Here is a 27,743-nt window from a genome sequence, read left to right on the forward strand (position 1 = left end):
ACACATTTTATTTTAAATGAGTAGGGTGAACCAGGGTGTCCATTCAAAATAATATTCTTATTTATTGACATAGCTAAAGATAAGAGCTTGCAGCATGGTACAAGCATGTATAACATTTGCATATTCCATGGTCCAACTAACAGCTGGAATGCGCTTCACATGAGCCTTGTTTATCGTTGTTAATGGCCACCTTTGACTGACTACCCATCACCTGATATTAAATATCCTAAAAAGATATTTTTCTAGGTTGAGGCATGAACAGACTCGTGGAATCTAAGATGTTTACTATAAGCCTTTTAGGAAGTTAACAACGCTGTCCAATCCCCTTTTACCAGATGGAAATGAAAACCCCCCATAATCATACAGGCTTATGATTCCATGGAATCCATCCTCAAGGTGGTACCAGGTCACTTGAACTCCATTGTCCTCCAGTCTCTTCTTGTACAGCAAGCCGTCATCCCTCAGCACATCATACTCACAAGTCAAGATGAAAGACTCTGGCAGCTGGTGAACAATAGCATCTTCAGCTAGCAGGGGACACAGGTTGGGCTCACAGAATCTTTTCACTGTCTCATAAACTTCAGCCACAAAATCAGTGGGCCTAAGTGGCTTCACACCTCTGGCCTTAAATTTTTCAGGGATGTTGTCTGGACTCACCCACTTCCTGTACTTCATCCTCATATCTGGAGGAATATGAGAGCCCTTCAAGACCTCTTGCATATGCGATGCATCCCCATTTAGGTACTGCAAAGCAAAAAAAGCAGCACGTTCTCGGAATAAGAGAGGGACTCCCCGATTTTGCTGATAGGATGGTAAATTGAAGTCCAGTGCCTGAAGGCCTGGGTAGATCAAGATCTGAGCGCGCAGCTTTGGGAGGTCTGATCTACCTGCCAGGGTCTGGCTAACAGCAGCTGCTAGATTGCCCCCTGCGCTGTCCCCACACACACTTATACGGGCAGGGTCCACCCCATAGTGCTCTGTGTTCCTCATGAAGTGTATGGTAGCATTAAGACAGTCTTCATACGCAGCAGGGTATTTGTGTTCAGGAGCTAAACGGTACCTGACACATAAAGAGACAAGTATAGGAGAAGGAAATGTCATTAGTATTAATTTGGAAATGCTATCCTACACTGCCTTCCAGCCCCATTGTTTTGGGGTATTTTTCCTTCAGGTCAGGATATTCATTACCTTCTAAGCAGGCATTTCTCAGCTAGTGATTGTGGACAAGCTGTAAATTGTGTGTTCAATCACAAAGACACAGGAAAGTAGGATTGTCTTCTAATTAAGAAACTGAATGAAACATTGTAATTCATTTCTTAGTTGTGCTGAAACCCCCGGTGTATTCTTGACAAGATTATTTAATGATTTTGTGCCTCTGCTTTCTATGTGTAAAACTGGGAGTAATATACTGTGATTATTCTCTTTGTCTGTAAATTACAAGTGTTCGGAACATCTCACTATATGTTCATGTTCAGCACAAGGAAGACTTGTTTTACCTAAGTTCTAAATTGGCGTTTTTTAGATTTTCTTAGTGTGGCAAATATTCCCATTGGAGTCTTTTCTGAGTATATCAGTGCATGAACAGTTAGGAGCTGTGAAATCACAGCTATCACTATTTGTCTCTTTATATACTTCCCTGAATTCTTTAGAATTTTTTTTCTGTAGAATATAACATCTTCAAAAACAGTGCAGCTCTACTGTGGCACCACAGCACCAATAATCTCTGAACAATAGAACTGGGTAGGGTTCACTTACTGAACAGATACAACTACTGATCCACTTTCTCTGGATATGTAGCGGCACACTTTTTCATAGGTATCTGGAAAAGAAATATTTTCATTAGTATTTTGCTAGTGACCTAATCTTTGAGACATCAAGGGAATATTCATTTCTAGAAAGGTGTGTATTTCTTTTCAGACTTTCTCCAAAATCACATGCTTAAACCTCCTCTCATTTCAATTTAATGAAAACATGAGTATGTTCTTTGTACATTATTATAATCCCTCCAGCACATATCTTACCAAGACTTCCAAATACCCAGCCTCCTCCATGAAAGAAGATGATAGCTCTCCTTTGCCCATGTGATATAGCTTTAGGCTGGTAAACCCTCACAGGTACTTTGTTAAACTGCAGATCCTGGATAAAGAGCTTTGGGTCTACCCTTAGTCTCCGTCCTTGTCGCACGTATCGGCCAAAAGTGATTTGACTGCAAAGCCCTGTCTTCTCCAAAATCCTTCCCTGTTAAAGGTAAAAGAAATTAAGGCTTCTTAAAAAGTCTTGATTTAGCCAAGTTATAAAAAATCTGCATCGTACTTACCTTGAACTCTTTTTGAGGAAAATTTTAAAGAAACACAAGGCTCACAAGACAAGAAGTGGTAATGTCGTAAAACATTAGTATTCTATAATAAGATGCAATAGTAACAGTGTAATAAGTTAGAATAACCACCATGAGAACCACTCTAAGAAGATAATGGCTATGCAAGCATCTCCTAAACTCTTTCTAAATGGCTTCTTGTATTCTAAGTACTGCTAGGAGAGTTCGTTCTCATAGGTTGTTTAGTCCCTTTTTTGCCTTCATAAACTCTTGGAAAACAGTGAGGAAATGTAACTCTGCAGTTGGTTTTCTTGAGAAGAATGTCCAGTTCTAAGAAAGTGAGAGATCTCAGGATAGAGTGAAAAATTTGTATTTCTTTTAAGACTACCTAGATTAGTTTTACCAAGGAGAACTATGTTATATCATATTAGCAATCACTGGAATCTTCCAGATCATCTTGTGAAGAATCAGATGTAAAAATCTAGGCGTCACACACAGCAATTTGACCCCTGTTGTTTGATAAAAATAAAGCTCTTTAATTCAGGAAAAACAATTTTCCCAGTCTCTCACTTCCTACATAGAGTAAAAAAAACTACTTCTATTACTCAAATCCAGTGTCATTCTAGTATCATATTAGCAATTTTGTATAGTGCATCCAAATTGGCCATTTTGGAATATACATTTTAATTGTCAGTGATGCCTGTCACACCTTTGTGCTTATTCTTGTTTTATTTATACTTGATAACAACAATTAAATGGTGTATACAGAAATATCCTCACAAACTCTCATAGTTCATCATTGCATAAACTAATACTGCTGAATTAGACTATAAAACTCAGTGGATTTACAAATCCGTAGTGCTGAGATGTGTTGTGCAAGTTAGTTACTGCTTTTTATTTGCACAAGAGACGTACTGAACAAAATCAGGAAGCATCCTTTCCCAGTGCTCTTGCAATGAGCTCACTAACTCGAATATAAATCCGATGTATTAAGTGAACAAGTAAAGAGAAGGTGGGAACAAAATTAACTGAGTTCATTAGTTACTAAATAATTTTAAATGCTTAATGTGAGTCCTTATCCATTGCCTTGTTGCCTTCTGGTAGGATTCAGGAGAGCTGGGGAGCACGGTAAGTGCATTTCGGGAGGATGCGCATGGTGTAAGAAACCGTGCAGGAAAACGAGATCTGCGTGGTCAGAAAGGGGGACGTTGGGGCTAACGGAGCAAGCTAAAGATTTTTTGAAAATCCAAAGGCGCCGCAAGTGCCAGAGGAAGCGTTTAGGAGAGCTCTAATGCCGTTTATGCAACGCTGTAAAAGTGAGTCCAGGGATTAAGTAAAGCAGCCCTAACGGGATTTTGTACCAGAAATGTCAGCCGCGGCAGGAGCGGCTGAAGGGCTGCGGCTTTCCCCCGGCCGAGGAGCCGCCTTCCCCCGCAGCTGCGGGCAGCTAGCGGGCAACCCAGCAGCTCGGCTCCGGCTCGGTTCCGCCCGCCGCCAGCCCCGCAGCCCCCGCACGCTCCTCCCGAGGGCCGGCTCGGGGTGCGGGGGGCCGGGTTGTGCCGGCGGGGGGCCGCCCGCGGCGCGCGGCTCCCGGGGCCGGGGAAGGGGGCGCCCGGGGCCCCCGCAGCGCTCCGCGGGGCGGTCGCGGGACTCACCACGGCCGCCGTGCCGAGGAGGACAGCCAGGACCAGGCGCAGCTTGGCGGGCTGGTTCACCCCGGGCGGGATCTCGTAGCTGGGCAGCGCGAGGAGCACCGTGCCCAGCACCAGCGCCGCCAGGGGCAGGAGCAGCAGCAGCAGCAGCAGCAGCGCTGGCAGCAGCGCCATGGCCCGGCGGCGGCCCCGCGGGGCTCCCGGCCCGCGGCGGGGCCCGGCAGCGGCCGTCCCGTCCCCCCCCCCACCCCCCCCCCCGCAGGCCGGCGGCGTCACGGCCCCGTTTGTGACAGCTCCGCAAAGCCGCCGCCGGGGTCATGCTGCGGGCGGCCACCGAGCACCGGGGGGCGGCCGCGCAGCTGGCGGCACACGGGCGTAATCTGGGTGCCAGGAGGCACGGCCTGAGCCCTGCGTCCCGGTCCTGAGCCCTGCGTCCCGGTCCTGAGCCCGCTCGCCAAGAGCCTGAGCCTCTGCGGAGCCGCAGCCCGGCAGGGTACCCGCGTCCCGCCCGCTCCGTCCTCAAATCGCCGCGAGCATCCCTTAAATTTAGGGATTCGTTGTCCGAAGGCGGCCTGCTGGAAGGGCAAGGCAGGCACTGCAAAGAGGTGACAGCTCAGATTTCACGAATAATGACTCTTCTCTACTGGCTACGCTAGCTTTTCAATTACATCTTTCATAAAAAGATTCTCTGCTACAAGCAGATACCACTGATGAACGTGCTTCAACAGACAGACCTACCAATCCCGTAATTGCCCAGGAATTTCAGCTGCTATTAAAAAGAGAACCTTACTCTGGTGAATTTCAGGAGAAAAGCTTTAAACGTCGCCTCTGTGTACACCCAGGGAAATCTGAAGTATAGCATTTGATTTGTTCTGTAAAAATCTCTGATCTCCTTAGTCTTATGATTTGCTTTTTTTTAATAGGATTTTCTTTTCCTCAGTCTTAAGATTTTGAATATATTCACTATCGTTTCTCATTGCTTTCATCAGCAGAGTACAATAAGGCGTGAAATCAAGTGATACACCACTGCCTTGTCCTCTAACGAAAACTCAAAACATGGAGAAAAGTCACAGCACAGGGAACCTCTCTCTGAAAGAACACGAGAATATTTTGGTTCATATTTTGTCTCTCTTTAAGCTCAGCCTTTTATGATACACTGATTAGGAGCCCAGTTCCCTGATTGTTACTGTCTTTCTAAAACCTGTCCTTAAGTACTCCCTCTCAACCAGTATATCTTGCCCTAAGCTTCAGAGGGCATAGTGGAGACATACCAAAATGGAGTAGGAGTTTATACAGCCATGGTAATTTCAAAATCAGGGCCGGCCTTACTTGCTTTCAAGAAGGTGACCCAAATTAACAGAGGCCTTCTACAGCTACTCTTCATGCAGATGTGGTTCTGTAATGCCCACTGTATACATTGAATCTTCTTGCTGAGACTTTGATCTCTTCCTCTTTTTCTGTAGCTTTCCTCTAACTCTTCCCTCTGGCTCACTATGTACATAACTTGCACTTTTTATCTAAATAAGAAAAAGTCATTCTTTGTAGCTTATCAAATGAACATCACAAAGATCCTGGCTATAATTCACAGGAGTGATTTAATCCAAATCTTTCCATGAAAAATGTTTACAGGGACATAAATCATCTTTTAATTAAACACAAAGAATCAATCACATGCTGTTTTGATGGGAAATTGAAAAACAGCCCGTGGAAAATACTAAAACCGTAAAGGCTAAACTGTCAATAGTCTCACAAGGACAAAGACCACTGTTCAGATGGGATTTGAAATTCACTCATTTCAAAATTGATATTTTTACACCAAGGGATATCACATTTTTGCTGACAATTACTATCCAAGATTTGGGAACATCCACTGATTTCTCAGATAGAGAAACATAACCAATGAAAGTTGTTCTACAGGCCTTTTAGGAATTTAACAATTCTGTCCAGTCCTCTTTTTGCAGATCGAAATTTCAAAACACGATAACCATATAGGCTCATGATTCCATGGAATCCATCCTCAAGGTGGTACCAGGTCACTCGAACTCCATTGTCCTCCAGTCTCTTCTTGTACAGCAAGCCGTCGTCCCTCAGCACATCATACTCACAAGTCAAGATGAAAGACTCTGGCAGCTGCTGAATAACAGCATCTTCAGCTAGCAGGGGACACAGGTTGGGCTCACAGAATCTTTTCATTGTCTCATAAACTTCAGCCTTGAATTCATGAGGTTTGTGTGGTTTGTAGCCTCTGACCTTAAATTTTTCAGGGATGTTGTCTGGACTCACCCACTTCCTGTACTTCATCCTCATGTCCGGAGGAATATGAGAGCCCTCCAAGACCTCTTGCATATGCGATGTATCCCCATTTAGGTACTGCAAAGCAAAAAAAGCAGCACGTTCTCGGAATAAGAGAGGGACTCCCCGATTTTGCTGATAGGATGGTAAATTGAAGTCCAGTGCCTGAAGGCCTGGGTAGATCAAGATCTGAGCGCGCAGCTTTGGGAGGTCTGATCTACCTGCCAGGGTCTGGCTAACAGCAGCTGCTAGATTGCCCCCTGCGCTGTCCCCACACACACTTATACGGGCAGGGTCCACCCCATAGTGCTCTGTGTTCCTCATGAAGTGTATGGTAGCATTAAGACAGTCTTCATACGCAGCAGGGTATTTATGTTCAGGAGCTAAACGGTACCTAATACACAGGAGACAAGAGTAAGAGATGGAAATGTCATAACTATAAATACAATTTTCCTAACACCCTGCATTTCCCTCTTACTTGGAGTATTTTTTGTTCAGCAAAAAACAATGAAATATTCTGATAAACACGTATTTTTCCAGCAATTTATCACAGATAAGTAACAGCCAGTAGGAGGAAGTTGCAAGGACGTAGCATCGTTGTGAACTTTTTCTTAGAAGAACGCTGATTAGAACATGAGTGATACAAGTTCATTGTGGTCTTCTGGTGTAGACTGCATCTTCCTTGTGGATAATGTAATTTAATCAGGCTGCACCTCACCTTCACTTAGGGTATGTGCCTTGAGAATTATTAAATTTTATTTTTCTTTATTTAAGTAATTGAGGCAGTTATATTTTTCTGTCTTACCAGTTTTATATATTACCATTTGATTGCATTAGAAACCTCCTTGTAGTGTACGTCTAAACAAACTACTGAACCACTGCCTTCCAAGTTTGTTCATTAGTCACTTAGCTCCTTAGAAAACTCTTCTAAGAAGCATTCCTCCTTTTTGTGTGGTGCCAGCATAGTTCTGAGTTGTGCTGAGAGATACCTGAACGTTACTTGTCGGTCTGTTTGCACTCTCCCTGCATTAGCAGAGAAGGAAAAAAGAAATACATATATATGAATATCAGAAGGGTAGTGTGGACTGAACTCACCCAACAGACACAACCACCGACTCGCTTTCTTTGGCGATGTAACGGCAGATCTTTTCATGGGAGTCTGCAAGAGGTCGGGGTGCATCAGCTGCTGAGGCTCGGGGGGGCAGCGGCCGCCTTGTCCCACCCTGGCCACGCTCCCCCGGCCCCACGCCCCCTCTCGCAGCCCCTTCCCTCCCCTTCTCCCCCTTCCCCTCAGCCCCTTCCCTCCCCTTCTCCCCCTCAGCCCCGCCGCCTTCCCGTGAGGCGAGCAGCAGCGCTCCGCCCGGAGCCCTCCGCTGCCGAGGGTAACGGGGAAGCTGAGCCACACCTCAGCCCTTCTCCCGGGTGTCAGGGCGGAATTCGTCCCCCTCACACCTCAGGAAGACAGCGGCTGCAGCTCACAGCTGCGTTCGGGGCCGCAAATGCCCCGAGCCGCCCTACCGATGCTGCAGTACAGCCAGCCGCCGCCGTGGAAGAAGATGGCGCCCGGCCGCAGGCCGGCAGATGGCGCCCGGGGCCGGTAGAGCCTCACCGGCACCCGGCCAAACCGCGCGTCCACTAGCGCGAGCTGCGGGTCCGGCCCCAGCTTCCTCCCGGAGCGCATGTAGCGGGTGAAGGAGATCTTTGTGCACACCCCCATCTTCTCCAAAATCTTCCCCTGTTCGGAGAGAGGGAGGAGAGGCGGGCTGAGCGCGGGGCGCCCTCCCCGGGGCAGCCAGCAGCCGCGGGCCGCCTGAGGGGAGGCTGCCGCGCAGCCGAGCCCGGCCGCCGGGCAGGTTGCTGTGAGGGAGACCCTGCGCCTGCCTTCCCCCGGCCGCTGCGAGGGCATCCAGGCTTCGTGTTAGCGGGATTCAGCCTACTCCAGAGCCACTCGCCGCTACCCTCGCCTTTGGCGGCTGCTCCGGCTCGGTTCTCAGCAGAAAGCTGTCACGGGAGAAGATGGAGCCGTGGCGGTCCCCTGCGAGGCTACGGGCCCGGGGGAGCGGGGTTGCTTTGGCACCACGCGCCTGAGCAGGTAGGCCCGCGCGTCCGACCCACGCCCTGTCAGGCAACACGCTGTAGGGAAGAAGACAGGGTGTTCCCTTCTCAGTGTCACCAAGTCCTACGGCTTCATACCAACCTCCCACCACTTACCACCTTACAGCCCAGATGTCATTCCTCCAAGGTTTCCCAAGAGTCTCTGTTTTTATCTGCTTAAAAAGCACCTGGCCTTCTACCCGCGTTACTGGAAAGCCCCATGAATGCCCTGAAAACATCATCTGTGCTTAGCTAAAACAAAAATCAAAGCCATCTTGCTGTTAATAAATAATTCATTTAAATTGAGATAGGAAAGCTCAGCAGATACTGTTTGGGCTCATGGTTGGTTTCACCCTTAAGTTAATAGGGAAATCCTGAATGAAACTGTCCGAGGTCTAATAGAAATGCTTCTAAAAAATTGCCCTCTGAAGTTAACAACCAAAATAAAATAAAATAAAAAATAAAAAGGAAAGCTTTCATTTAAGCGTTAACGCAGCTAGCAGGATCCTGCTAATTATCTATATAATGTGACCAAAAAAAAATACTTAAACCCCACTTCTGGCAGAAATAACAGCAAAGTAACTCACCATGGCAGATGTACTAATCATAAAAGCAAGGACAATTCGAAGCTTTCCAGGATGATTCACTCCAGGAGGGATACTGACATTGGAGTAGTCGGATTGAATTGTTGTCCTAATTGCTGTTATGAATGAAGCAGTAAAAATCACCAGCAGTATCACTGACAGTATATAAAAAAATGCCATTTCACTTAACAAAAGATGAGGTGTCTCTATGCCTATCTTTGATTAGGTTTCTCAGATAACGTAGACTCTTAGAGCAGTCCAAGTTAAAACAAGTTCCTTCAGCTGTCACGCTTAAAAGTCCTTGGAGATGTTGTGCAAGGTGCCAGCATGCATCACATCGGAGAAGAGGCAGAAGAAAATGTGTTTAATTTCCTGTTTAGCGTCTTGTTAATTGTGGGATTGATAAAGGGCGTGGTATACTATATGGCATTCTTGGATTGTGGATATGTGTTGCTGTTTACAAGAGGAGCAAGCCAACTAATGTAGAGGTTAAATTGTCTCTTGCATATGATCTGCAGCCACAACATACTGCTTCTTGTGTTATAGACATTCTTTAAGTAGTTTGGAGTATATAGTCTTAATAAGGACATTTATAAAAGAAAAAAGCTGGCTAACATGGGCTTTACAAAAGTAAATGTGTTGACCTTGTTTTGTTCTTAGAGTATTTAAATACTGAAACAAGCTTATCTACACACTTGTATGTCTGATAAATGTAGGAACATACTTAGAGCATTTCAAAGATCCTCCATTGTGATTTACACAAAGCTGTTAACAGAGTAGCTCTGTCAGAGATGGTTGCAGTTTTGACTCCATTTTTGCAAGTCTAAAATATCAGTTGCCCAGCCCATGGAAATTTTATGGAAGACAGTGACTGGGACTCTTAGGATTGGATGCTACATGCAACATATAGCAAAGGCACTGATTTATAGTACTGTAATATCAGTACCTTTCTCATTTGCTGAAATGCACTTAGTCTTCTAGGAAGAATAAAAGCATAGATCATAATTGAATGAAATGGGTCAGACCAGATGTTGATTTAAAATTTTACTGCATCTTTAATATTTATAAGAAAGCAGCAAGTGCCTAGTCCAAATAGATCATTAAAATAGTGACTGCATATGGAACATTTCAAACAGCACTAAAGTAAACTTTCACAACATTCTTTAAATATACTTTTGGAGTGATCACGCTGGCATAATTGCTCTGAAACTGTCCTATCTAAACCTCTTACATGGAATTTAGAAGCACAAATGACCACAGAAAATTGGTAATACTTATGGAAGAAAAGAAATTGTTTCTATAAGCTTTTTAGGAAGTTCACAATATTGTTGAGACCCCTTTCTCCAGATGAAAAGGACATCCAGTCACTATTAGAAAAGTTCATGATTCCATGGAATCCATCCTCAAGGTGGTACCAGGTCACTCGAACTCCATTGTCCTCCAGTCTCTTCTTGTACAGCAAGCCATCGTCCCTCAGCACATCAAACTCACAAGTCAAGATGAAAGACTCCGGCAGCTGCTGAATAACAGCATCTTCAGCTAGCAGGGGACACAGGTTGGGCTCACAGAATCTTTTCATTGTCTCATAAACTACAGTTGGACAGTCAAGTAGCACATATGGTTTGTAGCCTCTGGCCTTAAATTTTTCAGGGATGTTGTCTGGACTCACCCACTTCTTATAATTTAATTTAATATCTATAGGAATATGTGAGCCCTCCAAGACCTCTTCCATATGTGATGTATCCCCATTTAGGTACTGCAAAGCAAAAAAAGCAGCACGTTCTCGGAATAAGAGAGGGACTCCCTGATTTTGCTGATAGGATGGTAAATTGAAGTCCAGTGCCTGAAGGTGTGGGTAGATCAAGATCTGAGCACGTAGCTTGGGGAGGTCTGATCTACCTGCCAGGGTCTGGCTAACAGCAGCTGCTAGATTGCCCCCTGCGCTGTCCCCACACACACTTATACGGGCAGGGTCCACCCCATAGTGCTCTGTGTTCCTCATGAAGTGTATGGTAGCATTAAGACAGTCTTCATACGCAGCAGGGTATTTGTGTTCAGGAGCTAAACGGTACCTGATACGCAGAAGGAGACAACAAAAGAAAGAGAAGGAAATTTTGTTAATTTTAAACGTATTGCTGAAAATACCGATTCTTGCAACCAGCAATACACCGATTACCTTAGAATTTTCCCTTTCTCCATAGGTTGTTTAAATAAACTGTGAGTAGTAGGTTCAGATAGTAGAGCTTAATTTGTTAGGATCATCATCTCTTTTTGTGGCATTGCTCAGGTATTGAACAACACAGGAGTACTCAGCTGCTAATTATGTCCATGTCTTATGGGCAGTCATTTAATCAGTTTAAATTTAAAAATTAAATTTAATTTAAAAAATTTAATTTAAAAATTAAATTTAAAGTAATCAGCTTCAGCTTTCCATGTGTCAAGTAGCAATGAGAGTATTTCCTTTCTATGTCTTTGTTGCTCCAACTCTATCATCATCATCCAAATAGCTGTTAGTATATTGATGCTAATATTAGCTTGTCATTCATGTAATGCTCCTGTAAGCATCAAGTATTTTCTTTGAATGAGGGTTAAGTAGAATATTTGACTTACTGGCTGTTTACTATCATTTTTTAGGTGGGAATTAAAAGCATGTCCTTCTTTTTCCAGTTAAATATTCATAAGCGTTATTTGTGATTTAATCAGACAGTAAAAACTGAGTCAGTCTTTGGTGGTTTCAAACAAGAGCAGAGTAAATTTGTAAAAGCACATGCCTGACAAGTCCTTCAGAAATATCTACTGAGAATGGTTGTTGCTATGATCAGGCTAGCTATAAGATGCTATTCACAGTGTAGGAAATAATCTCTTAAAAAAATGGCATAAGAAAAGACTCACCCAACAGATACAACCACTGAGTCACTTTCTCGGGCAAGAGAGCGGCATAGGTTTTCATGGGTGTCTGAAAGAAACATTCTCGTTTGGTTTTTTTTTGGTGGGTTTTGGTTTTGTTGATTTTTTTTCCCTCTCAACAGTGCTGATGTCCATTGTGTATGGTAAAGAATTGCAAAAGAAAAATACTGTCTACTTTTCTTTGACCCTTCCAACATAGCTCTGCAGATCTTTTTTACCCCCTTATCTTCCCTTTTCACTATCTGTTTGCAGTTTGTTGTTTGTTTTTTTTTTTTGTCTCATACCTCATTGTTCTTCCCTTTAAGAGAAGTCAGATAACGCATAGCAGATGCTTTCTTCTGAAAGCTTCTGTGGTTATACTCAAATTCCATAACTGCTGCAGGTCAAGCAACAATCAATTTTACCATGTATGAGGAGGTCACTTTTTAAACTGTATTATAGTAATTTTTCTGCTAGTTATCTTACCAACACTTCCAAGTGTCCATCCTCCTCCGTGGAAAAACATAACTCCCCTCCTTTGGCTGGAAGATGGAGCCTTAGGCTGATAAATCCTTACAGGCACTTTCCCAAAACACAGGTCCTTGATGAAGAGCTTCTGGTCTGCTCCCAGAGTCCTTACACCTTGCATGTACCGGACAAAGTTAATCTGACTGCAGATACCAATCTTTTCCAAAATCTTTCCCTGTTCAAAGGCAAAAAGAATAGGGAATTCACTCAGAAGATTCTGTATTTTCCCAAGTAAAGGAACTGCAATGTCAGCATACTCGTGATATCTAAGTCACATCTTTTAGGAGAATCATTAAATATTTGGGTAGTTTTACAGGTGCGGTACAACTGAACGAATAACAGTAGCATCGGGAGAGGTCACATGAACAGCCGTGTTCACCAAAGAGCCTAATCCCAAAGCAATGCAGCATTAACAAAGACTGGTGAAGTATATCCCTTTGCTTTCTCAGCAGGTCCTTTACCTGTCATTGAAAATGAGTTTGGTTTTCATTGGCTGTTCTGTCTTTGCCCTCTGAGAAGATGGGACAACAGTGAAGGATAACAGTTCTGGTGATGAGTTAAGATGAGAATGTATTTGATAACTGCCTTTTGATTCATCTCAGAAATATTGACTGGTGTTTGCAATATATTTGTAGGAAGTTCCTGAGGTATTTAGTAAGCCTAAGCACCTGCCCCTTCTTTAAGCCAGTGATACTCACACCAGGCACTTAAGGGTGAAAACAACCCAATTGAGAACTACAGGTCCAAGGTAACTTTACAGAAACAAAACAAAACCAAAAAGCCCTTAACCTCTTTTTTGAAATACTCCATTTACTCATTCCAAACACTTCAAGCTCTTATTACACAATATCTTATTAGGGGGTTCTCATCAAAGACTGCCATGTTTCTGTGGATCGTCAGTACAGTGTTATCGCTCAATATACCTACCTGTGAAAGGCGTTTTATTCATCAGTGACTGGCTATTTATAGCTGTTCTCCATATTTGATTTTGAGGCTGAAGAAACTATCAAGCTTTGCAACATTACTGATTTTAATTTTCTATAGAAATTAGTATTTCTTGTTCTATACAAACATGGTGAAATGATTTATTCTATTGTAATTTGCTGTTTTCCAAGCAGAAGTGGAACAACGACAAAGTTGTTCTCACCTTAACATTGAACTTGTTTGGTTTGTTTGTTTGTTTTTTCATTCTTTATTATGTTGCAGCATACAGGTCTAGTTTATGGTACTAATGGGCAGTGTACATATGGTAAAAAGAGAGCTGCCTTTTTCAACTGCTGGATTGAAGTCAATATTTTCTGATTACAACTTGTGTTGAGACACAGCATGAGAATATACATGCTGGAATTCTTTAGTGTGATCCACTATAATCTAGAATATTCCCAACTGATATATGTATATATATATGCCTGTCTGTGTGTGTATATGTGATATCATTTTAAAAGAATTTGTCTCTCTTGGAGGTGCTATAGTAATTTATTAAGTGCATGCACAACTTCTCACATATTCCTAGCCCTCCTATCAGCATTTATGCATCTGTCATTACATGAAAATACTCCTGATTCAGTGAGATCCTTTGTTAGCAGAGATCACCAAAAGTTGGGTGCTGGTAAGGGCTTTAACTCTTGTTAGCTTCCCACTCTTTTACATGCCAGCTCACCCTAAGAAGTCAGGCTGACCAGAACTCTTCATTCCCGTCAAAACAGGCCTGCTTAGCTGCTCAGAAGTTACGAAAATATGTTCAGGGGAGATGGAATTCCTTCGGTTTCTCTTGGGCATTATCACCTAATTTTGTCGCTTGTTTGACAAAGATCAACCACCTTCCCAAAACCAGCTCTGGAAAGTTCAGTTACTAATTTAGTCTTCAAAATAAATACAGAACTCCTCACCCCCAACTCCAAGCAAGCTTGAAAGCATGGCCCAAAGACGTCAGATCTATTGTGAACCTAGACTGGAAATAGTTTCTATTGCATTTCCACTAACCATTCTTAATCGAATTGCTAGGTTAGCGCAATTCGTTTTACAGGCACAGTCAGGCTTTCAGACCCTTGTGTTAGCCAGTGCTCCCGTACTGCCTAACGTAAGAGCAAGGCAGAATCTGATTGCAATAATGTAGTGTAGTGTAAAGAATCTGGTAAAGGTTTCTTTAGCAAAACCGAGCTTCTAACTGCAGCTTACAGCATGATCGCTATGCCCTGCTTGCCTCTCTGAAAATTGATTCAAGCGAGGCTCTAGGACTGCATCAAGTACAAAATTTACAGATTCACCATTCTTCCCAAATAAATCGTATGCAGTTAGTTAACTTACCACCACAGCTATGCATATTAAAATAATATGAATGATTCGGAGCTTCACAGGTTGATTCATTCCAGGAGGAATTTCAGAGTTGGAGAAATCAAAATTCATTGCCGCCATGATCAGCAATATAAATCCAGCAACAAAAACTGCCAGGAATAACACCAGTATAGTGTAAATAGCTGCCATTTTGCTGAGCAGTAGACAAAGTGATCTGAAATGTCTTTGATTTGACTTTCCCAGATGTCTTTGCCTGGTTACTTCCTGATTCTCAGATACCTTTGTTCGTCATAGGGCTGTTCTAGTAGGAAAAAAAAAAAAAGAAAGAAAAAAAACCTTTCTCCTCCCCTTTGCAAATACATTAGTATGTATCTTTCACTTTCCCACTCCCTCTCTCCCCACTCCCTTTATTTCACAAAAGATAAACTGTTTCAAGTCCTGAATTCTGTTAAAAAGCTATGCCAGCAACATTTCAGAATTTTTGCAAAAAAACAGTCCTTAGCTGGGAGAAGGACTGCATTAATATTAAGATAATTAGAGGTGGAAACGGGACACAGGGCATTCATATGCCTTGAGTTTGTGACACTATGAAGCACATTTCAGAAGAGTTTGTCTAAGGTTATGCAGAAATGGGGGCCTACGTGGGACAAACAGCACTTTAAATGGGTAAATGGATTGTCACCACTGTTGTTTTGGTAAGATGCACTTAGAAAATTATGACATTACATCAGAATCTCAGCTGTTTCATATTTGTGTTTTCTTCTAAAAAATGTTTCTAATTAGCTATTTCAAAGGAATTAAGAAATATAATCAATGCATCTCAGTGTACAGGCACTGATGCCCAATTTTAAAGACATTACTATTAAAAATTCTTATTTTTTTTAGTTTGTAATAACAAACTTACAATAGGAACAGGGAATCCTTCCCTGTTACTTTTGAACAGACTTGGTGTGTTTTAAGTAATCCAAGATTAAGAATCTCTTTTGGCTCCAATAAAAATAAGCTGTGGAATAAAGAATACAGAATTCCAAAGAAATCCAAAATTTCTTGGCAGCAGTCTTGAGTACATCAATTTCAGCAGCTCCTGACAGGAAAAAGGTCCGTGTAAAGTATTTTACCTTAAAATAAAAATCCCTCAGAAATTTCCAGGTGAGAGTGCAGGCTTGTTCTTGCCAAGAAGTTAAGCAGTTCCGGCCTTCCTGTTGTAATTGTGCATCAATCCTGATACCACACGGAACAAAACTACATACATCTCGTGGTTGTTAGATGGGACAGATTTTTGCCTTGAATTCAAACTGAGATACTTCAGTCTACACTGACTAGATGAGAAATTAGCTCTTATTCTTTAGAACATAGTTCAGAAAATGGGAAATGAAATTAAGTGGATATCTTTCAACCTCACCATAACTTCAGTATCATATCAGCATTTCCAGAAAGCCATGGTTTTTGTTTTTGTTTTTCTGTCTAGCAAGGAAGAATTTCCATCTTTCTACTACAATTTTATTGTGGTGCTGTTTTTTTAAACTCCTCTTGCCTAGCTCTCCTCAGGCTTAGCTCTCTAGAGTGCAGCTTGAAGAATGCTTCCTATTGACATCAGCTGCAAAGACTACACTGCAATTAGCCCCGTCCTCCATTACTTAACACACAATTACAGTTCTTTTTAAGCTTCTCCAACCTCGCTGGAATTATCACAGCCTATGTAAGGAGTTTGGTCACTTGTTTTTTTTCTGTTTCTCTCAGATCTTTTCTAATGTCTCTTTTCCTGCTTTCATGTCTTCATCATTGTTAACACAAAGAAACTTCACAGCTTTATAGTTCTTTGGCCAGCTTTTCCTGCTTGTTTTTTGTGTGCGTCTTGTTAAAAAGTTAGCTGAAAACAAAAGTTCTCTTTGTTAGGAGTAGTGCTTTACTTTTTCCCCTTAGGGCAGGGTGAAAATTTTAGTTTAAAGAAATGTTTATGATTTAGTTTCTCCTTTTTTATATTGTTATTCTAATTAATTTATTTCCTGGAACAAGGAGCTGGTTGTCACAACTTGTAATTTATTTGAATAAATAGTTAATAACTACTGACAATATATGAACTGAACTTTAGAAAATATGCTGAAAGATCAGTGACCAGGCTTTTAACTTCTAGTGGGTCAGGCAAAGCGAGCAGAACGGGGTTATAAAAACAACATGGGAAGCTGAGTTTAGACTCATGGTCAGGTTACCTCATATCAGGTAAACCTCAGGAACTCAGTATGCTTTCCCATATGAGCAAAAGGTACGTCATAAAATGACTTACAGTAGTCAGAATTTAAGTAGTTTGAAGTCATGCTGCTATATGTTGTACTTGCTGTAGAGTAGAATTTGTTAATGTAGAGCTGCTGTTGTTTAAATGATGCTTGAGGTTTTAGTTGTGGATCTGAGTCTGCAACTCTTAAAACAAGTAGGATGTGAGAACACTGTTGAAATTGCAATTTTGCAGGAAAATTAAAGAGGTTAAAATCTAACTTCATTAGGCAGCCGTAATAATTTTTGAGTTAAACTGTAATGATGGGGAAAAGTACCATGATGTTTCAGTTAGAAAACTTTACTGAAAGTAACATTTTTTTCAAATTTTTTTTTTTTCAGTGAGAAGTTGAGTGTTTTTGATAGGGCAGATGCTCTTCATAAAATACTCTGAAATGGAAGGACCTGTTTTGTCTTAAAAAAAACACAACATAGTAGTGATTAAAAAAAAAATCCTATCCAGTGGTGCTTCTGGAGTTGTATTATTTCTACAGTCAGGTGACTATACGCAGTAGTTTTCAACAGACAATTCTTTGATAAGTTTATTATTGTGCACTGAGTTGACTGACTCTGGTCTGCCAGTGTTACATTCCTTCTTTCAACAAGAAGTGTTTACTTAGGTTTATTACCGAGTATGGTTTATTACTGAGTTTAGCAAATTTATCTTACTCTTGCAACATATGATTTTGAGTTGCTAGTTTTTATTGTTGTTATTGACGAAAGCATTACAAAGTTGCTGTGACATTACAGATTCTTGATAAGATAATGTTCTGCTTCTCTACCTTCATACAACTGTGAACTCTTTTAATAAACACATATGATAAGCATAAAATAATCTTGAAAGAGTACCAGAAGGGAAAGAAGGTTCATCTCTGCACTCCCCTAACACATGCACATTCACTGAAGTCTAGGGATTCCAGTTTAAGAATCAAGTTCCGAAACAGAACATCATTTCTCAAGTTCCAAACAAAATCGAACCCATAGTAGTTCCAGCTGAGAAAGCCTGTCCCAGGCAGACACCTGTATTTCAAGAAAAGCGTAGTCTTTGTGCAAGCTAACCCTAGAAATTAAAATGCGTAGCTGCAGTTTCACTATCTGACATAGGACTCCACGAAACCTAAGACATAGTGCTCTCTATCTGGTACCGTTACTATCTCCGACCTCCCACAAGGGCCAAAGTAGCTCCCAGCTGTTTTCTTCAGCATTTCTGGGCTGTGATAGAAGCTTCAGGAAGAGATGTTCTTGTCATTTGCCTTGAATGTGTGGCAGCTGTGCAGAGGTACCAGAACTGCTGGAGGTGAAGTGAAACGGTGCCAGGTGCTTGATCTTATTTGCGTGTTTTTATAATAATGTTTTCTAGAATGCTCATGCTTTAACTAATCTTACCATTTGTTTGAGAGTAACTGGAGAAATTAGAAAGTATTAAATGCACTTCCTCATGCAGTCAAAATAGAAAAAATAAATCAAACGTGTTTGCATTCTTTGCCAAGTATAAATTCACCATGGATAATGTAAGACTCGCACCATTTTTCTGAAAAATACTGTTATAGACTGTTTATATAATTCACAGTGTTATCCATTATCTTTTTTCCAGATAAAAAGGAAAAAATCCCATAGCCAAAAAAGGCTAAAGTTCCATGAAAACCACTCTCAGAATGATGCCAGGTTACTTGAATGCCATTGTCCTCCAATCGCTTCTTGTATAACAGTCCATCATCTCTAAGCACGTCAAACTCACAGGTCACAATATAGGATTCAGGGAGCTGGCAAATAATTGAGTCTTCAGCTAAAAGGGGGGAAAATGTTATTGCTAACAGTTCTTTGACTGCTTCATGGACTTCATGTTTGTATGAAGTGGATTTCTGCGGTATGTAGCCTCTAATTTTAAATTCATCAGGAATATTGTCAGCACTTATCCATTTTTTATATTTCCGTTTCATACTCTCAGGAACATGGCTATTTTGTAGGACATCTTCCAGAAATGATGGTTCTCTATTAAGATAACGAAAACAGAAGTAGATGGCTAGCTTCCGATACAACATGGGGACTCTAGCATTCTGCTGATAGGAAGGCAAATGCAAGTCTAGCCCTTGTAGTCCTGGGTAAAGTAAGACCTGTGCGCGTACTTTTGGGAGATCCCTTTTATTTACCAGTATTTGGCAAATAACCGTAGCAAAATTAGCTCCACAACTGTCACCGCTAATGATGATGAGAGCAGGATCCACGTGATACTCTTCTAAATTCCTCATAAAGTATAAGGTAGCATTGAGACAATCAAAGTATTGCCCTGGATATGGGTGTTCAGGAGCCAAACGATAACTGAAATGTCAAAGACATTGTGGTTATTGTCAAAGTAATTATAAAAATTTAATTTGCATTGTTCTTGGGTGACTGGTATGGTAGTTAGGTAGGCCGTTTTATCTAAATTTTAAAGTTTATGTTTGTTTTTAACTCCATGTAGAGTGGAAACAAAGTAATGGTGTACAGCTATTTTAGAATACTTGGCCTGTAAGCACATTTCTAAATTAAATTAAAGGCTAAAGCGAGAAATGGGGAACACTATTTAAAATAGCAAATATTTCCAGCATATTTTTCAGAAATGTTTCAATTGTGAGAGCTGTGTTACCATAAAAATTTCTATGTAAAAGTAGCACTTACCCAACAGAAACAACCACTGAGTTACATTTTTTGGCAATATAGCGGCATATTCTTTCAAAGGCTCCTAAAGACAAAGTTTATCAGAAATTATGTTTTAGAAAGGCAAAAAAAGTCATTGAGTACCTCAGCCTGCTCAATGTCCGGGTAACCAGGTCTCCCGTTCCCTTCCCAAAAGGGCCCACAATTTCCCTAGTCATCCCTTTGTCACTGGTATACCTATAGAAGCCTTTCTTGTTGCCCTTGACATCCCTGGCCAGATGTAATCCTACCAGGGCTTGAGCTTTCCTAACCTGATCGGAGAGTTTCTCTGTATTCCTCCCCAGATATCTGTCCTTTCTTCCACCCTCTGTAGGCTGGGACGGTTCTGTAGACTTTTTGTAGGCATTCAGTGTATCTGTCTTTATCCATCCTTTCCAGCCTGAAGAGTCTTAGTCTATTCACTTATTCTCTGTAAGGAAGCACTTTCATCATCTACACAGCCTCTCGCTGAGTCTTTTTGGTACTGTTAGATCCAGTTTGAAGTATGGGAACCCAAACTCTAAGCAGTATGCAGTATTTAAATACATCATGGATTTATTGCAGCTGCATAAAGAGGTTTTCTGTTTTGTCCTATCTTCCTTTCCTAATAAAAAATCATGGCAATTTATTTTCTTTTTGATTGCTACTGTGCACTACGTCAACATTTTCAGGCAATTCTCTAACACAATTGCAAAATCATCTTCCTGCAAAGTAGTTAGTCATTGTTTTATTTATAACGTTAGGGTGTTCTGCTCATCTGTTTGACTTCTGCTCTCCATTTCACCTACCATTTTGTTACCTAATCCTCTGACATCTTAAAGGCATTCTGCACTTTTTCAGCCAGCCGCTACCTGCACTGCAGGAGTTATTATCTTATCACCTCTCACCTGCTTTTCTGTGTTTGAATAGCACTGGTTAGCACTGGTCCCAGTGCAGATCCTTCTGGAAATCTCACAGGAACCTCCTGCAAGCCACCTTATTTCCACCTTGTACTCAGTTTTTATCCAAGTAAAGGATCATCACTCAGGTGTCATGGGTGTGTAGCCTCTTTAAGAGAGTCTTTTGGAAATCAAAGTAAGTTTCCTTTATTCATATATTCGCTGACTCATATGAAAAGCTTAAATTGATTTGTGAAGCATAGCTTCATTTTATACAAGTTGTGTGGATTTTAAGGAGTGATTCATATTTATCCGTTCAACAATTCTGTTCTCATTGTAGCTTCTGCTAATTTGCCAGTTCCGGACTTCAGGCTTTCTAGTCTGCAAGTCCTTTTAAAAACGTATCATTATGTTAGTTGTTTTCCTGTTATCAAATACCAAGGGGAATTCAAGTGAAAGGTCACATGCAGGTATAGTCAATGTATAGGTATGGGTATTATATTAAGCCATGACATACTATGATGCAGCTCCTATAATGTGCAGATTATGCAACGGCAATTGTGTTTTGAAAAACAACTGTCCAACTTTATGGTGTTTTTTTCTTCCAGTGAAAGGAATTCACTGTTCATTTAAATCATGGAGGCTTGTATCTCGAGTCCTCACCACGACCCAGACTAGCTCTAGAACTAGAAGCATCACAGCTGGTGTCAGTCTGGCCCTCCACCCAGACTACATGCTGTGCAGTGAAATGAGGGTAGACTATTTCTGCCACAGTGCAGAATGGGACCTGAATTATTATAAGCTATTGTTTCTACATGATGCTGAACCAAGGCAAGTAGGCTCACAACCTCAGTTGTGGGGAACTGAAGTCTGTCTGACACCCTGCAAGTGGAGACTTACCCTTTGAAACAGTAAAGGATTCAAAACCCACAAACTTCCCTGTATGACCCCTGGAATGAAATTCAGATTTCCATGCTAAGGTACCTTGGCTTCCAAGCAAAGCCCACATAGACTTGGTTGCTCAGAAAGAGATCCAGAACAGTTAAGAGGCTGAGCAGGCAACCACTGAGACAATCAAAGAGTTGTCTCCCTTTCTGAACAAGAAATCGTGTATTTTGTGCAGTAGAATCACAAGAATCAAACTCCCCCAAATTGGTTTTATTTTTAATGCTCACATATTAAAGCATATGTATGCTTCATTTTGATTTTTTGATTCTTAAAGTAAGACAGCAAAAGCACCAGAGAAAGGACTGACACATTTCAGAAGGGTAAGGGTTTAGATTTGATTTTAGAAATAGAACTTTCTGATTTCTTACTAATGCTCCCAAATGTGCCAGCGCCTCCATGAAAATATAGTATTCCTCTTCTTTTACCAGTAGGTGGCCACTTAGGCTGATAAATCCTCAAAGGTACCTCATCTACTTTGAGATCCTTGATAAGAAGTTTTGAATCTCTGCATGGTGGTATTCCATCTAGCACAAATCGCAATAAGGTTAAATCACTGCAGACCCCTAGCTTCTGCAAAATCTTTCCCTGTTGAAAAGAAAGAATTCAGCAAATTAACATGAAAGGTTCCAACTCTCTTTAATTAAAACACTAATAATAAAAATCTCAGATTTATTTTACTGTATTGTATTTCAAGAGGTACTGGAGACAGTGCTTCAGTGGAGTTATGGTGACTATTGAGAAATCTTTGAATTGATTTGATTGAATTGAGTGTCATTGAAGATTGCCAAAAAGTAACGCAGCAAACCCCATTTTGCATAAGCAGTTGTCCTCTTACTCATTATCTATGTTTGCATGTTTCTTTTTGTGAATCAAAAATAATTACAAATGTATTTAAGCTGAAGATATGGGGGAAAGGAGTAAAATAAGTTTTGATGTGGAAATAAGTGTCATAAGCAACTATGGGCGGCATGAAGGTGGTGAAAGAGGATTAGATGTTAAATTATAAATTGAGCTCTGCTAAAATCTATGGGAGTGTTAGGCTCATTATGTACACAAACAACAGCGGTTGCTTTTGCTTCTTAAAGCTATGATGAAGAGGGCAACATTTTAGAAGGTATTTTATTATCTTTTATATTAAAGATACTATATATTTTGTAGGAAAAAATACAAAGAAAGTCTTCCTAGAGAAGAAGTTTTTGAGGTTTAGTGGAAAAGACTAACTATATTCCAGCTGCAACATAATGTCTTAACTTTAAAATCAACTATGTTGAAGTCAATGTCAAAATACTGTGGTATTTGTAGAGGAAAATGTCCAGACTCTTAGTGAATTCAGTGGTCACTTTTAGCCCAAGGAAAGTCCGGTTTTAAGACTAACATGTAGATCTAGAATGTGATGTAACACACTCACTAACAACTTTTTTTATGTTGATTCTTTTTTCCTTTCTACAAATCTGTACTAAGTTCCTATGACGCTGAAAATGCTACATGACTTAGGAGATGGAAGGAACAAGTTCCAGAATTTTTGAATCTGAAGGTCTCCCATTTTTACTTTTTTTTTTTTCCAAAATAATTAATTTCTGCTTTTGGTTTGAAAGAATTTTGTCTTGATATTATGGAGTAGATATACTGGATACATGTTACATTCATGTGAGTAAATACACACACTGACACACATGCATTTTTAAAGAATGAGAAAAACCCAAGCTTATCGTTCATAAATATGCCTATATCCTACTCTCTGAACTAGCCACATAAGAAATTATATCATTTGGTTTATTTACCTGTGCTTACAGGTTTCAGGTGGGTGAATTGCTGCTGCCACTTTACTTTTTTTCCTTGCGCCATTATCTTCCAGCTCCCAAGCATCATACCAAAATAAAAAGGAAATCCCCAGTATTAAGAAAGTTAACTTACCGACATCATGGTTGTAATCATCACGGAATGGTAAAGCCGAAGCTTTAGAGGTTGGTCAATTCCAGGTGGCAGTTCTGAATTGAAAAAGTCATAGAATAACCCCCCCAGAAACAGTGCTGGTATTATAACAGGAGAGATGAAAACCATTCCAATTATTGCTAAACCTGTATAGATGAATGCCATTTCACTTCCATGGAAGTGAACTCAAAAAAAACCCTGTTCTATCTAAAGCCTCGTTTTTCAAGCGGTGTCTTCACAGGAGACTAAGCACTCAGTTTATAAGCAGAAATAAGTTTATTAATGTTGCAATACTCTGATATTCTCCACCCTTCTTTGCTAATGATATTATTGGCAACACTTCCTTATACTAAAAAAAAAAAAAAAAAAAAAGGAGGAGGGGGAAACATTTACTCTTTATAAAAGGAGAAATTCGAAATGTATGGAATTGATCTATATCGTGTGTTCTTCACTGACATAGAGATGCCTGTCCAGGGGACACATGAGAAGGTCGTCTGTGTCTGTTCTGGGCTCATTATGGAGGGACATTGCAGCTGTCAATTTTAATGTTAGAGATGTGCAGCTGCTTGCAGTTGTCACCAAGGTGGATACTCCAAGAAAAATATTCGAATCCACATTTTTTGATTTTGATTCATAGTGGAATGCACAGACCCAGTTAAGTAAGAGGACATTTGCTTGGAATATAACCTGTGATACAGTTCTGTGGAAAGATTTGCCTAATTATGTGATGTTTATTACTTTAGCTGTGAAATTTTAGCGTAGATTCAATTCTTCAGGCTGATATAGGAGTACAAGTGGTCACTGTAAAATCAGTGCTAGGCTGCGCCACTCTTAACTTACATGAAGGTCTCTCCAGGTGCAGGATGTGATGCCTTTGGAGATTCAAGCCACTGCTGTTTCTGGTAAAACCTTTTCACTGATTAACCTCTAAGAATGTTATACTCAATCATGAAGTTACAGTTCCCAAACTTTTTTCTTTTCCTGGGTTTTAAAATGAAATTCCAGTCTGAAAACTGATTTCATCCTTAGTTTCATTAGCACAATATTTAAATCAAAACAATCAGGTCAGCTGACTTGCACAATTCTAGCTGGTGGAGATAAGAATGTGTGGGACAAAGCAATGTGTATCTGCCCCAACATTTGTGAAATAGGCAAGCCCTCAGCTCTTCGCAGTAAGGGCTTTTCTTTGCTGAGATTTGGTGATTGGAGGCTTCTTTTACTTGTATAGTTCACGAATTTAGCAATATAGTTGGTCTTAGTAATGTCAAATTGTACAGTATTGAAACCATATCCGGCCATCCATGGCCAATACTCATTCTGATCTAACCTTATCAACTTCTTTTTCTTTCTTTGTCTTTATCAATATCAGAACACAGATTGTAAACCAAAAGCAAGTTAAAAGTATTGCCCTCCCTTTTTTGTATTGCATTTTAGAAATCTGCTAAATGTCTCCCAAGGCCGCTTCATTATTTTGCTATAAGGAAGGAAAATTTTCCAATAATTTCCCTATTAATTAATTTCACCTTACCAGTAATGTCATCCAAGATGTTATGAAAGCACCAAAGAAGAAAGAGTGTTAAATAAATTAAACTTAAGTAATCCTGTTGCTGCATGTTACTTTTCTACTGATGCTTGTTCATAGACGCTTCATACCTGGTCAGCCATTCCTGTACCTGCAGGTGTATGAACAGAACTATCTGTGGTCGGTGTCAATCTCTCATAGATCATGTTGAGCAGAGGGTGTCATGTTTCTAACAGTCAGTGTGGGGTTTTTTTCCAATTATTTTGAGGTGTTCAGTTGTCAAAAAGACTTTTTCTTCCCTTTCAGTCCAGTAGATGAAAAAAGTACCTTAAATTTTTGCAGACAACACAATGTTCTTTCTGGCACTAGAGAGAAATCTATCTTGGATAAAAAGCTACTACCAGTAGCTCTTTACACTGCAGCTCTTTGCTGATGTATTGTCATACATCCATTCTTTTACTCTTTCAGTAAGCTCATTGCAAACCCCAGCTTCCCCAAATGCTTTGCCTGTTTGTAAAAGAAACTGGTTCGTATTTGCTAAAGATTCAAGAGGTTCGACTAAACTTGATAGAACTAATACAGCTTGGAGTTTGGAGTTGTAATGTGTATTTCTGGACGTGCATGTGATACTTTGTTCTTATAAAACATTTAACTCTTCAGAGCTCATAAAACTGATACTTTATTCATCAAATTTAGAGTTGCTGGTGATGGACATGTTTAATATATCAGTTGGTGAGTACATAATTGACCTAGTGTAAATTCTTTCCAGAGAGTCTCCATTTATGCAAGAAGATAGTCACCTCTATAATTCATTTTTTTCATCATTTTTCAGCATATTTCTAATGGACATAGTAATGATGGCAAGAGAAAGGATTATAACGATCCGTATTGATAGAAATATGATCGTTGCTGGTTTGTTGTATTATGTTTTTCCTCCCCACCAGGCTTAACCTGTTGATCTTTGTAAGGCCTAAATAGGTGTGCAGTCAAGACCTCTTTGTAGGTAGAGAATGCATAAAACTCATCAGTTTCACATCTGTTGTTTATCAGTGTAAGAGGCAGGCAGCTTTCAAACCAAACACCAATAAAGCCAAAAATGTCAGGGTAGCTGATGCTTATGAGTTACATGAACGTCAGGTCTTATTGTTTTTGTAATGTCTTTCCTTAAAATATTGCAAAACATTTCACTTCTGATTGTAGGCTGTGTTAGGAAACAGTTGACTATTGTGAAGCTACTATGTGTAATAGTGGAAATACTACAAGCAATAACTAAAATATGATAAAGTTGCTAGATATAATGGCTGAGGTACTGATTCAGTCATGTATAGCCAGGTTTAGTAACTAACTGAAAGTCATAAAGCTAAGAATGTAGAAAGGAAAAAAAAAAAGTATTAAAGGAAAGATTAAAAGCAGAAATAAGCTGCTATGTTACCATTTTTAATTCTTCTTGTTTCTTTGTTTGTTTGTTTTTTAAGGTACCTTTTGAAATGAAACCCTCCTGTATATATAATTTACCTGGCTTTGTTTATGTGTTTATTTACTCTAGGTAATGTAGTATGACAATTAGATTCTATAATGCGATTTAACTAACTTCAGTTTCACCAAGGAGAAATCGTACTGTCCTCCAGCTCAGATTTCTGGATTTATGTAAACAAATGACTGAAAGCGTCTCAGACCTCCTCACACCTGTACACCGTACTCTTCCAATCTGGGATATGGATTTACTGTGGCCTTTAGAGGGACAATAAAAAGATTGAAGAAATTATAGCTTAGTCCTCACTAAATGATACTGTTTATTAAAGGTGCTGTATAGTTACTTGATCTGTCTCTTTCTTCACTCAGCCTGCCTCCCACCTACCTTTTGGTGTCCTCCCTCTTTGTTATCTCCATCTCCCCACCCAAATTAGTAGCCACTCCTTGTGCATTTTGCTCTCATTCATGACTGAACATCGCATTCTGTTTAGTCTGCTGTAAGTCTTTCCTTACCTTTCTTCCTGTAAGTTCTCCTATGAAATATATCCCTTCCAAATGACTCCCAGCTTAAACACTTGCTAACAAGTTCTGCAGTAAAAAGCTGTACTGTGTCAAAAATTTGAAGTAAAAACAATAACAAGTATTATGTGTTAGCATTCAGTGATGAAAAATTCAGATTTTGTGTTGTACGATTCAGAACAGCAGGAACTTTTTTGAAATGATGACTCTGTGGAAGGCTTTTGTTAACGTAGCGTTCTGAAATGTGGATGAGTTCTTGGATGTGTGTGCCTCGGTGGCTGTGCAGTTCTGTTCCTCAGGATGGGTGAACTCTGCTCCACCCAGAGTCCAAATAAACTGCTCCAGAACCTCAACCTGGCATTTCATGATAGGCCACCACACCAAAATGTGTTCTTGAGTCATAAGCAGTTTGAATGAAAATGGCAGAACTGCAACAGCCTTAATTTGCTGTGGCCAGATCCAGCTGATACTTGTAACTCAGAATATTCAGGTTAGCAGGAGAGGAATGCATCCTCAGCAAGTTTGCTGCTGATGGTAATCATCAAAGATGGAACTGGGAGGTGCTGTTGACTCCCTGCAGTGACGAGAGGCCATGCAGAGGGATCTAGCTAGATTGGAGCACTGGGCAGTCATCAATGGCATGAAGTTCAGCAAAGGAAAACGTCGCATGCTGCACCTGGGATGGAGCAGGGCCGGACACAGGTACAGACTGGGAGATGCGTGGCTGGAGGGAGCAGCCCTGCAGAAGGGGACCTGGGGGTGCTGGTGACATCAGGCGCAGCGTGAGCCAGCAGTGTGCTCTGGCAGCCAAGAGGGCAAACTGCATTTTGGGGCAACAAAGCTGGTAAAAGGGCTGGAGGGCACATCCTATAAGGAGAG

The 27,743-nt window shown here is 40.7% G+C and overlaps 4 protein-coding genes across 5 annotated transcripts; all 4 read right to left on the reverse strand.

The window, feature by feature from the left end:
* Positions 1 to 38: 38 nt before the first annotated feature.
* Positions 39 to 4,225, reverse strand: LOC308181210 (arylacetamide deacetylase-like 4). Its single transcript, XM_080564113.1, has 4 exons — positions 3,970 to 4,225; positions 2,022 to 2,238; positions 1,756 to 1,819; positions 39 to 1,060 (listed from the first exon to the last, which is right to left on the reverse strand). The coding sequence occupies exons 1-4, from the start codon at positions 4,138 to 4,140 to the stop codon at positions 286 to 288; spliced, it is 1,227 nt and encodes a 408-aa protein (XP_080420239.1). The 5' UTR covers positions 4,141 to 4,225; the 3' UTR covers positions 39 to 285.
* Positions 4,226 to 5,537: 1,312 nt separating this feature from the next.
* Positions 5,538 to 9,840, reverse strand: LOC308181209 (arylacetamide deacetylase-like 4). The gene is made up of 4 exons (XM_080564112.1): positions 8,940 to 9,840; positions 7,777 to 7,993; positions 7,354 to 7,417; positions 5,538 to 6,652 (listed from the first exon to the last, which is right to left on the reverse strand). The coding sequence occupies exons 1-4, from the start codon at positions 9,114 to 9,116 to the stop codon at positions 5,878 to 5,880; spliced, it is 1,233 nt and encodes a 410-aa protein (XP_080420238.1). The 5' UTR covers positions 9,117 to 9,840; the 3' UTR covers positions 5,538 to 5,877.
* A 127-nt stretch (positions 9,841 to 9,967) lies between these two features.
* On the reverse strand, positions 9,968 to 17,463 carry LOC308181208 (arylacetamide deacetylase-like 4). 2 transcript variants are annotated; one of them, XM_080564111.1, is made up of 5 exons: positions 15,764 to 17,463; positions 14,658 to 14,946; positions 12,309 to 12,525; positions 11,829 to 11,892; positions 9,968 to 11,008 (listed from the first exon to the last, which is right to left on the reverse strand). In XM_080564111.1, exons 2-5 carry the CDS (start codon positions 14,832 to 14,834, stop codon positions 10,234 to 10,236), a joined length of 1,233 nt encoding a protein of 410 aa, XP_080420237.1. In that variant the 5' UTR covers positions 14,835 to 14,946; positions 15,764 to 17,463; the 3' UTR covers positions 9,968 to 10,233. The 2 variants fall into 2 exon arrangements, with proteins under 2 accessions (XP_080420237.1, XP_080420236.1); XM_080564110.1 differs by having other exon boundaries at positions 14,658 to 17,463.
* Positions 17,464 to 17,597: 134 nt separating this feature from the next.
* Positions 17,598 to 24,846, reverse strand: LOC308181207 (arylacetamide deacetylase-like 4). Its single transcript, XM_080564109.1, has 4 exons — positions 23,333 to 24,846; positions 21,787 to 22,003; positions 19,575 to 19,638; positions 17,598 to 19,235 (listed from the first exon to the last, which is right to left on the reverse strand). The coding sequence occupies exons 1-4, from the start codon at positions 23,513 to 23,515 to the stop codon at positions 18,461 to 18,463; spliced, it is 1,239 nt and encodes a 412-aa protein (XP_080420235.1). The 5' UTR covers positions 23,516 to 24,846; the 3' UTR covers positions 17,598 to 18,460.
* Between the last annotated feature and the right edge of the window lie 2,897 nt (positions 24,847 to 27,743).

This window comes from Anser brachyrhynchus (assembly GCF_964034855.1).
Source record: "Anser brachyrhynchus genome assembly, chromosome: 21".
Classification (NCBI taxonomy): Eukaryota; Metazoa; Chordata; class Aves; order Anseriformes; family Anatidae; genus Anser; species Anser brachyrhynchus.